Raw genomic sequence first — 14968 nt, 5'->3', positions numbered from 1 at the left:
AATTCTTATGTACATTAATTAACAGGAAGATAGTATTATTTTAATCTATGATATTTAATTTCTTTTTTGTTATGTAGCGTAATGAAATAAATCTTTGTATATATATTTAAATACAGTAAATTCATAACCAAATTAATGTATGTACTTTTATATCGCAACGAGAAATAACGTTTTTTAATTGTTGCATCTATACGTGATCACAGGTATTGTATTTATCAAAAAATAATAATACTTTATTTTACATCTAACATTATGGTCGCGAAATATCTTCATTCCCAATCACTGGAATAGATCTAGATATTCTTCGTTACCTTAATTTAAGGACGTTGGATTCGCTTAAAGATGGAATAGTTCGCAAACATAATGATAAGTGTGAAGAAATTAAACATCATCGTTAAAAAAAGGTTAAGAAGATATTAGGCAAGAAATCATAATTCTATTTCTATGTTAAGAAAGAATAAATATGAAATCATAAGTCCCGCCAGATGCGCCATCTTGAAATTGAAAGAAAGGTACGCAATGTTGTGAGTCTTATCCTCGGTACATCGATGGCTTTAAACTCCGTGTCCCCTGGTGGGGGAATGAGAAAGTCTTCCCACTTTCTAGTAGAATTACTTCTTCAGTAGATCACGGACTGTCGTAGAGGATGGACGAATTACCGAGTGCTTGGGAGATGGTTTTCTCATGAAATTTTGTGGTTTCTACGGTGACACGGGAATTATGTCGACTCGAAATGGGTAATTTATCGACTATAGTGAAGTTTAGTGTACTACTCTTCTCCTACCTTATGGATTATACCTGGGCCCAAAACGAGTTACGAGGTAATTAAAATTGAATTGTATGTGTGTCACAGTATCCTGTGTGTCAAACACACGTGGTTTAATCTAATTTACGCGATTCATTACCTGAACTTTTCCCACTTACTGTTTTTGGCGCCATTGCGCTGGTTCAAATCTTTCCGCGACAGCCTGTTTCTTACGAGCATAAATATTTTGCATGCTTTATTGACAGCCTCTATACGTTAATGGTGATTCATGTTTATCAATTACTATCACAGGAATATCGAACCTAAATTGTGACAGTTTTTAGTATCTAATAAACAATTTGAAATGAGTAGCATTCAGTTGGGATTTCTAATGTAAACTACAGTACGAAAAATAAGAATAAAATTACACGAAGTATTCGAAATGTGAATTGTTGAGAGCACCTGTATCATCAGTCGAATAGTTTTAAAAATTTTAAGTTTATATTATTTCGAGAAAACTAAATTAAAATTAGTGTTAATAAGTGAATCTTAATTTTTTTACGTTTCTAGTAAGCTTGCATTGTTCTAAGTGATAAATCCTGTCGTATTACAAGTCATAAAGAGCATGCATTCATTCTTGAATCTGTCTTCACTGCGTATAAAACCCAGCACTGTGACTGATGTCTAGTTCATCTCGAAACTAATTGTCGTGCATACAATGCTCGCGGCTTTATAAGTGCATCATACCAGAAATCCTCTTTCAATATCAGCTATACTCCTTCGTAATCTTTATGCCATTTGAAGTACTCGAAAATTGTTTAAACGAGAACTATCTTTTCTGAGTTTATTCGGTTTGGTACAGAACCATAAAGTTTTCAAAAATGGAATTATGCTACCGAACGCATTAGATGTGATTATGTCGGTGTTTAGGCTTGTTTGTGCGAGTGAAAGGAGACAAGAATCAGTTTTTGCTTCAATATCAGCTACTCTAGGCTAGAGAACGCTCTGCGCTTGTTGATAGTGATGAGAACGCGTAGAAACTTTTTAAGTACAGATGCCATTCATGAATGCATAAACTTGTCCCTATTCTCCTCATTTCTTGAAACTATCTTTTCGTTTCCTGTCACTCTTGCCTTCGACAAAACAAGATCGAATCTCAACTCAGAAATTGACCTCAAACTTTCAAACAATTCTCCTAAAAAAAATTGATATTTTTGTCTCGAGGAAAGAGAATCTATCTCTTAAATTACATAGCTAGATTTAGATTAAATATTTTCTTAGATGCATCACTACTAAGAGGAGCAAGAATGCTCTCTTAGGTATTAAATTTCAGCTCTCGAAGCTCTAAACGAAATCGTACTCTATATAAACACAATTTGTTTGAGTATCATAAGTTTGTATCGTTTTAATCCCATCACTATTCACCGGCCCTGACCAGGACGGATCACCACTGGTCTGGAACCGTAGATGCAAGGGAAAGGTATATTCTACGATGGAAATGCCTCCGTAAAACCTTCTAGAAGCAAATCACGGCATTTACTTCTGCTTGATGATACTCTTCATAGAATCTGCAAAAGTTTCCCCCCTGAAAGGATTACCGCTAAAATTGCTAACCTCATGCAAATTGAAGAAAAAGTGTCCATGCAATTAGTCGATTTCTTCATAAACTTTACAACTGCCTTTTTATTTCCTTCGTTGAAGTGTGCATATGCAGTCGTTGCGTCTATTGATCCCACAATTTAAAAATATTCTAATAAATTGGTCGAGTAAACGAAGACGTGCAGGTATAAATGAATAATCTTTAATTATTGGAAAAAGTAGTCATACGAATGCATATAAGAGTCTGAAATTCTCGCTTCGATTAGTGGATACAGTTGCTATCTGTTATCAGCCTGTTGTGACGCTCGCTTCTATCGTTTATTTCTTGTTGCTCATTGCTTGTCCATTTACTTGCATCCCCTTTTACGTTTTAATTTACTGCCAAGCTATTAGCTGTTGATTAGCTTGTCGACTATGCTACGTAATTGTTTCGAGATACATATACAGAGTGACTTCAAAAAAATGAAACTGATAAGCTCTTTCTTCAATACTGAAAGAAAATGAATAAAGTCTCTTTATATATTCCCTTGGATAATTATGGTTTTTATCAATTGAGTCATAAAACGATAAGTTTTATTAAATCTTCTTAAGAAATCACAGCAGGAATATATCGAAATTTTAGTTCGAGAGATAGCGCAGGGTAGGAATACCTTAAGAGTGTTTATTTAATCCTGTGTCACGAGCAAAGAGCTCTGTTTTTATCAAAGAACTTGTGCCCCTGAATAAGTACGTAAATAGTCGATCAATTGACAAGCCGGATCATTGTGTACTTTAGCATGGAGAATGCATGACGAGCTTAGAGTCATGAAAAATACCCAAGTGGTGGACGATGTACAGGTAAATAGCCAGATGCTATTTAGTCCTCGGAGAGCCTGTGGTCAGGACAAGGGATGAATAGGGTCTCGAGGCTGTGCCCACAATGTGGTCGCCAGATGATGGGTTGGCGACCAGAAGTCATACGAATATTCCTGGTAAACAACTTTCAATTGAATATTTTTACCTCGTGAACAAATTGTGACGAGGGGCACGACCCAATTTTCCTGGTCGAGAGTAAAAACGTTATTTCTGAAGAGTCTAGTCACGGAAAGGGGAAAGCAATGAACTTTTTGTTACGATAACTGATTGGTCTCACGCACAGTCGAAAGCATACAAGAGCAATCGCAGGTTTCGTTGAACCAACCCTATTCGTTACATTGATGATGCACTTGTGGTGGTAGCAAAGGATATTTTTGAGCCGATTGTATCACACGTATAATTTCACGTCGTACACACGTGCCACCAGCATATTACTAGATAGAGTCTGATAAGCGGCAGCATCCTGTGAGCGACTTGCTCGATGTACTACCGTAGCTATCATTTAGATGAAAAGATTGCTCGGGGCTTTTTTAATTAGTAGAATCATATGACCACTCTCTTATGCTCGCTCTTTCGTGTTTGCGCTTTTCGAAACTCTTCACGATTCGCTGAGTGCAATTTGCAGCGAAAACGTTTTTGAAAGATACAAATGTACAAATATTGTTTTTCTCTGAATTTATTTGCGCATTTTATTATTTTTATTATTGGCAAAGTTTGATACCGTTTCGCGTCACCTTCGATTGTTACCATTTCAAACTGACTTCGTTATTTGGTCACCTTCTCCTAAAACAGAAATTAACTGTCGGGATCATTCTTTCTCATAGAGCTTTTTACTCCAACGCGGATACTCCAATTAGCGCGATTAAAATACTGTTAACTGATTTACCCGTGTGTACTACGCGGTACAAATTACACATCCTCGTGCAACCAGGTCAGAGTTATGGGCTGCTGTGCGTTCGTGTATAATTTAAAAGTCAAATCGATCGTATTTAATCGAACACGAAATTTCATTTCGTGCCAGATTTTCAACAATGAAATCGAACGTGTTTCTCTAGTTGCATTTCTTTGTTGATCAGAGAATGCTCTAGATAGCAAAATTGTGTCATTGTGTTTCATGAAATATGAATTAAAAATAAATAATACGATGAATAATTCAGAAATCAGAGTGGAAAATAGCTACAATTTCCTGTGCGTTCTGTGGTTTAACGTATAACTCGGTGAGTCAGGGGATTTGGCTAGCATGTGCATATTTTGCATCATTATGTGGTTTCCTCTTAACGGGATTTTTACAAAGTATCTCCGATTACTTCCATTTCGAACACAGAGCATAGCGAGTTAAATATTTCAGCAAGATTGGATCAATATATTTAAAAGATTTATTTCCATTAACAGCTTATAAAAGAAACAATATTTTTTTCACTCTTCCATTAACAGCTCATAAATTACAAAGCATCTCTTAAGCAATATTTTCCATAACAGTTTATATTATAAAACAGTAGAAATAAAGAGGAATGCTGTGAAATATTAAAAACAGAAACGAATCGATCCCATCAGGAGTTCCATTACGTCACAGACATTATTTATCAGTCCTTCATCCAATGCTATCTCCAGCCCCAACAACCGATTCCAAGTAAAGAGGAGAGGGCACAGTACAGTTTTCAATTGTCGCGGAGAAAAATGATGGGAAAAATCGTGCGCGACGTTTGAAACAGAAACGAGCGAATCCTAAGAGGAGTTGCCAGCAGGTTCGTTAAGTTGAAGCGGTGGAAGGCCTTTCTTATCTAGAACCGTACTCGATCTCTCGAAGGCACCGCAGGTAAGCGGGAGTCTAGACCTTTTCGAGTCGAGGCATACCGCGCACGGTATAGAAAGCTGACGGTAGAAAGGGAAGTGAGAACAGTAGCCTCCGCGGCGAGCTCCTATTTGATTTTCCGAGGTACCGTTTTCTTCCACGAATCTAGCCCTATCTGTCTGTCTAGCACAGAGAGAACTAGCTCCTGACCACCTAACGAGACCTGTATTTTCCGCGTATCCGAGACCTGCCCTCTCACGCGACTCCAACACGTCTTTCCTCCTTTTCCGACCACCTACGCCTGTGTGTGACTACCAAGTTCAATGGGCGAGGGAACAGGCATGTTTCGCTGTTTATAGGATTCCTTGAGTAGCCCTTCTATGAGGGCAGAACTATGCTTATTGGGCTCGAAATGTAAATGTATTGTTGGTGTCCCTTGAGAAGTTTTCTAGACAGCATTGCTCCTGATGCTTTTTAGGAGACATGGGACACTTATGGTACATTGTGTTTTGGGTTTGAAGGCGAAGTTGAGACTAAGGAAGAGGATTCTGGTTTGAAAGGTATTGAGTGGCAGGTCAAGAGATGATTTTATCTTAAAGGAAAATTGAAGGAAATGGTTTTTGTAATCGATAAGGTGTACCTTCTTCATAGTATGTGCACTGTGTTCATGGCAAAGGAAACGGCTGCCTTTTGAGGAGACCTGGAAGTTTATCATCGAAATGCAGGTCTCTATGAGCACCAGGCAGTCTTGCTATCGGCATCCGGCCTGACAACTTCCGCCTTGGCTCTGGTAACTCATCGTCAGCGAAACATACGCATCCTTCTTCTGTCCCCTTCGTTGTCGCTTTCTGTTCCTCTTATCCTCGGCTATCTCGTTACCGGCTATAAAGGACTTTAATTCGCTGAGAACAGTTTCGAAATACAATACTCGTGCGATAAAATAGAATAACGCTGGCCTCGAATTTCTGCAGGAAGAATTTCACCTCTTTCGCGTTTCCTGATCGATCGAATTTCACTGTGACTATTCTATGATTAGAATTCGATCCCGATGTTCCAGCAAACTGTCCTCGACATTACTCATTCATAAAGTGAAGAATGGTAAATGAGTAGGTTGAAATATTTTTGTAACATTATTGCAACTATGGTTTGAGACTAAAAAAAGGGTTATCAGGTACTGCAAATTGCTATCATTTTGGAGATTCTGTGATATTATTACCCCTGCATACCTACCATTTAATTAAGTATAGTACACAGTACTACAACCATGTGTGTCCTGTGCTCGATACGCGATCGATATCTGTGGTCTCAGCACCGAAAGAGTTTACGTGTTCCACTTGAAGGTCATCTAGCAGGAAGCGATTACATTCGTTTTCATATCAGCAGCAGCAGCGGATCAATAATACAAACTATCCCAGAGTCTCAGGAAAACGGTACTTGGGACCATTTCTCCTCCCGTGACTCTGAGACCTATGAAGCTAAGAGGCGAATTTTGCTCTTACAAGACTCTGCTCTTCAAGAAATCAGTCCTGATCGATCTCATTCAAGGAATAGAACGCGATAAAAGCTCTTCTCGTAAAAAACCTCATCTTCGCGAAACCGTCTCGCGATCCCTTCCCTTTGGAAGCCAGAAATTCTTCCCTGATTTCAGGTGTCCAGGCGAAACGAGCATGTTCGCGTGTATGCTTCACGACTATATTTATCCCCGTCTCTGCCGTTGATTTAGTCACGCGAATGCATTCTCCTGCGTCGAGGTAAACACTTCGAAAACGTGGACCCGAAACGTCGAGGCGATACGCGGTTTCATTGTTATGCGGACGACGTTGCTAGGTCACCGGTGCATCTCACGGCGCGATAGTACAAACAGTCGCGTTCCCTCCGCGGCCACTGAACGTATCGCATTCTTAGTCCACTTCGTTTAGATTTCACGGTGTATCCATGAGTTATAACTGTATATGCCTGGGCCCGATATAGGTCTTAGCATTAACTAAAGTTACGTAATGACTGGTTTTCTCAGGGAACGAATTCTCTTGGAACAAGCCACCTCTCTCGTTTCCTCTCGAGCCCGACGACCGTTCGCCCGCTCGCTCGCCATCGGAATCACGAGTAAATCGCAAAGTACAGTTACTTATTTGTACAAACACGAGAAACTCGAGCGACGATACCGGTCGACAGGAACACACCGCGTCGAATACAGTGTTTCCTCACTATAGGCTCACGGCTCACTCACGAGTTTATAGTGAGGGCTCCGTTTCTGAGGTCAAGTCGTGATTATGTTGTAACCGCTTTGGTCTTATCAAAAACTGTCACTGTATTCAGAAATGAGTCTTCTGAATTGATCAACTCGACTTTCTGTGAAGATTTCATTTTTTATCGCCGAAGCAGGTGGAAAATAGTTGATTTTTAACAAACTGAAAAATTTACAGGTGTAATTATATCTATAGAATTGATCAGTTTGGTATGTGAGAAACTGTAACAAGGAAACTATAGTGATAGCTGTGATATTACAGTGGATGCAAAACAATTACGATTTTTATGATGTCTTCTATTTATAATACATTTATTTTTCGGTGAATCCAAGACTGTATTATTAAAATATGAAATGTATTTTTATATTTCAGAGGCACAAAAAATTATTTACTCTCATTAGGTGTAATTATAGCACAAAGAGAGAGAGCTTTATACTCGAATAGTTCTTTGAATAAATATAGTAATTGTTTAAATGGATTAGAATGCTCTTTCATCCGTCATGGTACAATGTGTATTCTGGTCATGCATACAGCGCTCAATTGAGGCTACTCCGCTAACACGACGCGATTAGGATTCCGACAGAATTTGGTCGCTTCCTGGTTCTATGGTACTCTGGTTATTGCACTAACGGAGAAGTATTATGGTAACTTTCGAAGTAACGCCCAGTTCTGGTTTGGGAGATATTCAAGTATCGGAGTGTGGGAACAGTCACAAATTCAGCTTTTAATTTCGTTACAATCTTAATTCTTTTTTGCGTTATTTTAACTCATCTGCATATCAGATTAACACGATTTATTTAAAATTATGTCATCTCGGGTGCGTTGAATATACATAAAACCGAGTCGTGTCGGAATTGCGATTGAGTAAAAAGTAGAAAGCTTTCTTGCTGAAATAAACGTCTAATCTTGACCAGCAATGTTTTCTACTTTCACGGCTGTAATTAATTCGCCTTGCTCCGCTTAATTAATTATCGCGTTAAATTATTTAATCACGATAATTACCTTATGAATTTGAAGCGAAGGTTTTCGAGGTTTCAGTGAACACGTTTCACGGGTTCCAAACGCGAATCTTTTTATACTTCAAAATGCAATTTCGTAATGGAACTAAATTCGTATATTTTGATTACTTCACCGTTATCGCTACCAATTCAACTCGCATCTCGCCAGACTGGAAACGACGTGACGAACGCTGTTGCGTCAGACTATTTTCTGTTACAGTTGCACGATTATGATATTAGCTCGTTTCGTGAAATGCATACTGCAGTCAGCACGTCCGATTTAAAGTCGTGACAGGGAGGTTATTAAATTTCTCCTGCTTCAGATTTTTATCGTCACACGGTGACCGATGTGGATCCACTTTGCGAAATGAGAACGGATTCCGCAACAAGGAAACGTTTAGGAGAGAACTCGGTTCCTACTTTGGCAACGATGCAGATTGTCGTTCTAAATAGCTAAATTGACCGTGGGTATGTGGAAAGTTCTCATACGTGTTCAAGTGACAATTTCTCTTTCACCAATTGATCAAAAAGACCTTAACGTGTCGCGTTTGACGACGAAAAGTAGGTTGCTCGTTGGCATTTGACTCGAGCCGTACTTCACGGCAGGTGTGAGAGGATAACGTGATCTCATTCATGAAATATTAAATCCTGGAATTAAAGAAAACCATTTCAATAATACCGTATCAATAGGATTTCTCAAGTAGAAAGTCCGCTACTTGTAAGACACTTATTGTAGTCCCTAACATAGGTCTGCTCTTACATCCAGATTGCATAACTATTTCGATTTCTTGGTAGTAATAATAATCACTTTGGCGCGAGCATATTGATCCACTTTGCAAGTAAGAAATCCGTAAAATGTAGTTCTATGAACTCGTAGCCTGAAATGTAAAAGGTGACCAAGACTTTCTCCCACTGTTTGCTGGTAGCTGTCGCGAATCCATACGGAATACAGGAAAGCAAATTTCGCGTCGTGTATCCGGTGACACTATGCAACCAGTAACACACTAACCATCGTGCTACATTCCACAGACATCCTCTTAAAGAAAAATTGATGGAACTGCAGTTTCGAAATAATTCTACACATTTTAGCCGCAAGAATATATTTCCATATTTCGCTGTTCACTATTTTCTTCAACGAACGATACCCCAAGAATCGCCTCTTCTTCCTTCAGTGTTACTTCCTACAAAAGCCTGCATAATTATATTATACAATGGTAATTAATGACGCGGGTAATTGAGGAACGAAAATTTTATTACCGGCAACACGATTACACGCGAGTCTTGGCTCCCTTCCTTTTCATACACTGAACGAGCACAGGCGGCTGAACAAAAGCCTTGCATCAATGACGTAATGCATTTATACGGTGATATAGCGTGATGAACTTACGCGTATGATGTCAGTGAAACGTAATCGTGGCTCGACATTTAGCGATATGCATTTCTCAACGCAGACCTTCAGATATTGTTGGACGATGCTGATTAAAAGCATAAAGCTTTTAGCGACGGAGACCAGTGGTACCATGAATGAGCTTCTCGTATCTTTGCAGGGTGGTGAAAAAGTAACGTGGCGCATTTTGTCAAGCGCATACAAAGGAAGAAGACGTTTCGTGCATACAGGGTGGTTTAGAAATACACAGATGGTCAAATGTTAAGAGCGTCTATTGGCCAACTACATCGGTTATAGTAATTATGAAATCATTCCAGCACGGTTGATCAAGATTTTGCAATACAGATAATCTTATTGGTTACCAGAGTCCGCTTTACGACACTTCTGGAAAAAAGTATTGCGGTGGAACCGCTAGTTTTACGCGTTACATCGGATATCGGATACATTACACTTGTGCGCGCGCCAACCACGAGCATCTGCTCGCCATCCGGCTCTATTTACCACTTGTGCTCGTTAATTTCACGACACTCTGTTACTTCGTGTTAATTGGCCGCTTTAATGGATTTCGTGTAGACTGAAATACCCCAAAAATAAATACAACAGGATACAAATGATTTCTAATTTTGAAATTTTAAATATTCAAATTTCAAATATTTCAGTTTTTTAATATTCAAATATTCAAATTTCAAATATTTCGGTTTCTTAATATTCAAATTTCTTGATTCTGAATTATTCAAATGTTAAAATTCCATTCGTTTCTATTTTTGTAATCATTAAATCAGACACCTTTGTGCATTTGTTAAGATTTCTTTTGAGCACCCTGTGGGATTAACATTTGAATGCCACCACGATTCCTGAATGAACAGACAAATATCAAGACCTATCGCAATGTTTCCTAGTGAAACTGTTCTCTGCGATGCTCCTTGACCTGTTTATCCAGCATAACGAATGAAAGACGAAGAGCCTAATATAATTAGTACCGCGCAGAAATTTATTTCGTATCATCTGGCACTATGAAACAGTGCAATCTTATCGATTACATCGTGTACTTGCGTTTTGCTTTCGTAACGGAGTTACTTTTGCGGTTTATTGACCTCTTAACATCCTTACAGCGATCTTCAACGGTATAGCGTAATTTAGATAGTCGTTCCTAGATTAAAAGTTAATTACCATTTTCTGTAGAGGGTGGCGCGAGTCAAATCGGTGCCTCTAATTCAATGCACAGAATTGTAGAACAATTTTCTGCGAACGCGTCAGCAAGCACGATTAATAGTCGCAGGATTTCCGTGCTCACTGCGTAAAAAGTACTTAAAAGAAGTACTTCCGCGTTCAAAGGGTTAATTTACATCTTTCGCTACTTCTTCTGAATGAAGGAACTGAGAAATTTTCTTTTCTTCTATTTTTTTCTACTTCCAAATATTTCATTCGAAAACTGAACTTTCTTTTCTAATAATCATTCCTAATTTACTTTCGTGTTTGCTCGCATGCAATAATGCACTTTCGCTTCGGTGGTAACCGATTCTTAATTGAAGTCGAATGTAAAAATCGTATCGCGTTTTATAAGAGGGCTATCGCTTTCTAAGGATTTTTGTGTAATTTTGCGGTCTTAAAAGTTACCGCTGTGAAAGAATAAGCGCATTTGCGCGCCAATCACTTTTAACATAGTTTTTATTTTTTCTCGGCTTTTCTACTTTCACAGTAATAACTCTGCCTCGATTCGAGCGATTTCCCTACTTCTATTGCATATTAACGTTTCAATGCTGACCATTCGCAAATTCAATTCATATGCACGTTAATCGAAGTAGCTCGGTGAACGAATTTTAAAAAGGTTGACAGTTTTTTCATTATGAACTCGATAGTACTTTGTTCTTTTCATTTGAAATGTTATTTATTGGCCTCATTCATCATTGCTGTTTCAATTGAAGAGGGTTCAAGTCTGCCCCACGTTAGATGGAATGCAACAATAGCAACAAAAGGGGAATGCGCGGATCATTGAGAAGTTTCACCTGACCAGTAATGATACTTCCTGCTAGTTAGGTGGATTGTACTACTTGCTATATAGCGATTGGTCCACCGCTTTAAATCTAAACGAGTTCCGCCGACGAGTTCCAAAGAGATTCATTTAATAACCCGGAAACTTCCAACTATTCTTTTACACGCTAATGGCTTCGCGCAGAGATGTTTCCCTTCAATTTATTACAGTCACTTTCGTTCGTGCCATTACACGCAGAAACCAAACTGGCGTGGCACTGATTTGTACCACTTTTATAATTATATTTCTTTCGCATGCATCGGTTGCATCGAAGAAGTACAAAAAAGTTGCATCATCTTCATCAACTGGAAACTTCGATGCACTTTGCAATCGAGTAGATGATAACCCTTCTTTTTTTAATCGCGGTATTTTTTAAAGTAATCGTAAACAGAAGTTGAATCGCTGTGAAATGACATTTTCGCAAATATCTGTTCCATATTCTTTTAAAAATCGTTGGAAACATTTCCGTCGTTATCGCGAACTGTGTTCTACTCGGGCGATTAGAAAGGCAATGAATCGGAGATAGCAACGCATTTTCATTTTTTCTCCTTGAAAATTCTTGCATAACTAATTCATTTCGTTCAGGAGACTTCTCGATTTCTCTTTCGTAGATTATCCTTTAATATCAATCGTTTTGAAATTGAGATTCACAAGGCTCGATATGGTAAAGAACAATTTGCAAAAATCTGGTATATTAGCTGAACTACATCAGCCGAGAATGCACGCTAAAGACCTATGTTTACTTTGAAAGAAACTGGAAATACTGGAATTCTGCTGCATTCTCCGAAGTTTTTTTTTTCATCTATTATTTTATTATTCTTCCGTCCAAAATACGTCACAGCGAATATTTCTCTAAAATAAATATGACAGTACAAAATTCCTTGCATGCATGTAACATAAGAAGGCATGCAAAATAAATTGAACAATGCATATTTTGCAGTTGCAGATTGTATTGAAGGACAAGCAGGATGCAAGAGATGTAGAGATGGAATCTGTGCCAGATGTGCAATTCTTCTACATCAAGGAACTTGTGTTGATACTTGTCCACCAGGTCATGTTGCAGATTGGTCAACTAAAGATGAATATATGGGAAGAATTTGCAAAGAGACTGGGTATATGTTTGGGTTCACTGGTAGTCAGGTAGCAATTTTAGTGGGAGTCGTGTCTGGAGCAACTATATGTATTCTCATTATATTATGTGGAGCTATAATTGTACATAGAAGAAAGAAGAAAGCTGCCAAATTTATCCAACAATTTGAAGACAGGTATATTTTTAATATACTATTATTGTAATTTATAAAATCAATCTTAATTATAAATAAAAAAGATGTATTTACACTTATATTTTAGTGCAGAGAGAAGAGAATTCTTAAAGCACCTTGCGACACTCAGAGAGGAAGGTAATACATTTCTTTCTATGCTCAATGATACTAGAAGACAAGTTAGGGAATTGTATTATTCTGGAAATAATGGAGACGGTGCTGTTGGTATACAAGCATATAGGTACAATTATTTATATATCTAATGTAATACTTTAATTTATGAATTCTCTTTATATTGTAATTATATTTTATAGACCAGTCCTACGGGACTTAGCAAGAATATTAGTTCTTATTAATAGAAGGGATGATGAGATCCCAGTTCCTCCAGATGATTGGCAGAGACTTTTCTCATGGGCAGAAAGACTTTTAAGGCGGTACAAAAGGCACAGTTCTCCTGAAGTAAGTTAAATATTTTACTGGCATTTATTTTAATGCACTAGATGTCAACAGCTTGTCACTTTAAATTGTGCTTCTTTTTCACGCAAGTCTCTAAAACATTTGGGTGAGTGATACTAGAGTAATTACTTTCCTAAATGTGTAGAAAGAAGAATGCACCCAGTTAAAATAGTATTAATGAAATAATAATGAATGAAAATGAATTTTATTAAATAGAATGTTGTCTTCTATATTTTAAGGTGGCTCAACTTGTAACATTTTTACAACAACCGGTGGCATCAGTGCAAATGAACACACCGCAGCAAGTAACAATCACACAGTCGTCTCAACCATATGAAATGAGAACCACTCCAACTAATCTAACTACATTCCAAGCAAATGTACCACTTACAACATTTCAAGCAAGTGATAAATCAAGTATCAGTCCTGCAAGTTCCAGTCTTGGATACGTAAAGGACAGCCCTGTAAGCTCTAGTCTTGGACAAAATAGCTCTGGAGCGTATAACGAGAAACTTAGTCCAAATGGATCTAGCATAGGACAAACAACCCCCCTAGTATATGACAACCAAAAACGATTGAAAACTTCGAGTACACATTTTCAAGAACTTGCCATTTCAACTTTTAATCATAGTTATAATACCGGTGCGACATTAACCGAATCTACTTGCGCAATAGACGAGTGTGAAGCAAGTGGACTTGATCGTGAATTAAATCCACAGTGGGAATTTCAAAGTACCACAGAGGCTGCTAATTATACCATTCTATCAGATTGGTCGCCTACTCGAGAATACCTCATTGATGATTTCACAATTCTTGGTTTTCGTCCACAAGATGAAATTACTACAGAGTTGTAAATAATACATTACATTATATGTAATATGTATATTTCTTTATATGATTTGTTTATGAAGATACCTTTCCGTTTATGGATAGTATATATATCAGTTATTTTGATATTTAAAACCGGCACCTAGAGACTCAATGCACTCTTATACTACTAGAGTAATTTATTTATGTCTAATATATTTTCATGAAATCGTATTTTCTATCATTTTTATAAAATCAAATCGAGATTTGAAGCATTGTGTTTATTTTTAGCAGTATTACAAAATTCAAAACGAGAATATTTAATTTACAGGTGTAATATCCTAACAATTAGTTTTTTCTTAAACCTACACCCTTTTATATTTAAAGATTAGTTATTCTTTCTAAGGCATAATTAAAAAATACAACATTTTTGAAACTACAGCTATAAAAAAAATTAACTCACTGGCAGAATATGATTGGCATGTCATGTGGCTCCAGTAATTACAGTTTTTAGAACTGCATAATAAATTTATAAGTATAATAATCGGGAATTTTTTTTGTAAGCACTAATTTTGGAATTTTTTACAAGGTCATTTTCATCATCAACTAATTCATATCTATTTTGCTGTAGTAAATTCATTATGTTGTATCATACAGAAACTAACTATTGCATAATATATTCGACAGAGTAGGTATAAAAAATATAAAACGACTGGTTCAAGAAATAATCAAATCAATAATAATAAAACAAACGAAATGTAACAAACCAGACTTCACCTAATCTATAAA

The 14968-nt window shown here is 37.4% G+C and overlaps 1 protein-coding gene across 1 annotated transcript; it reads left to right on the top strand.

Moving 5' to 3' along the window:
• The first annotated feature begins 516 nt into the window (after window positions 1–516).
• Window positions 517–14724, top strand: T48 (FU domain-containing protein T48). Its single transcript, XM_076386301.1, has 5 exons — window positions 517–821; window positions 12595–12919; window positions 13005–13157; window positions 13231–13375; window positions 13612–14724. The coding sequence occupies exons 1-5, from the start codon at window positions 734–736 to the stop codon at window positions 14224–14226; spliced, it is 1326 nt and encodes a 441-aa protein (XP_076242416.1). The 5' UTR covers window positions 517–733; the 3' UTR covers window positions 14227–14724.
• Window positions 14725–14968: the final 244 nt, after the last annotated feature.

The sequence above is a fragment of the Calliopsis andreniformis genome, chromosome 10 (genome assembly GCF_051401765.1).
Source record: "Calliopsis andreniformis isolate RMS-2024a chromosome 10, iyCalAndr_principal, whole genome shotgun sequence".
Classification (NCBI taxonomy): domain Eukaryota; kingdom Metazoa; phylum Arthropoda; class Insecta; order Hymenoptera; family Andrenidae; genus Calliopsis; species Calliopsis andreniformis.
This window is presented reverse-complemented; position numbering and strand designations above follow the sequence as displayed.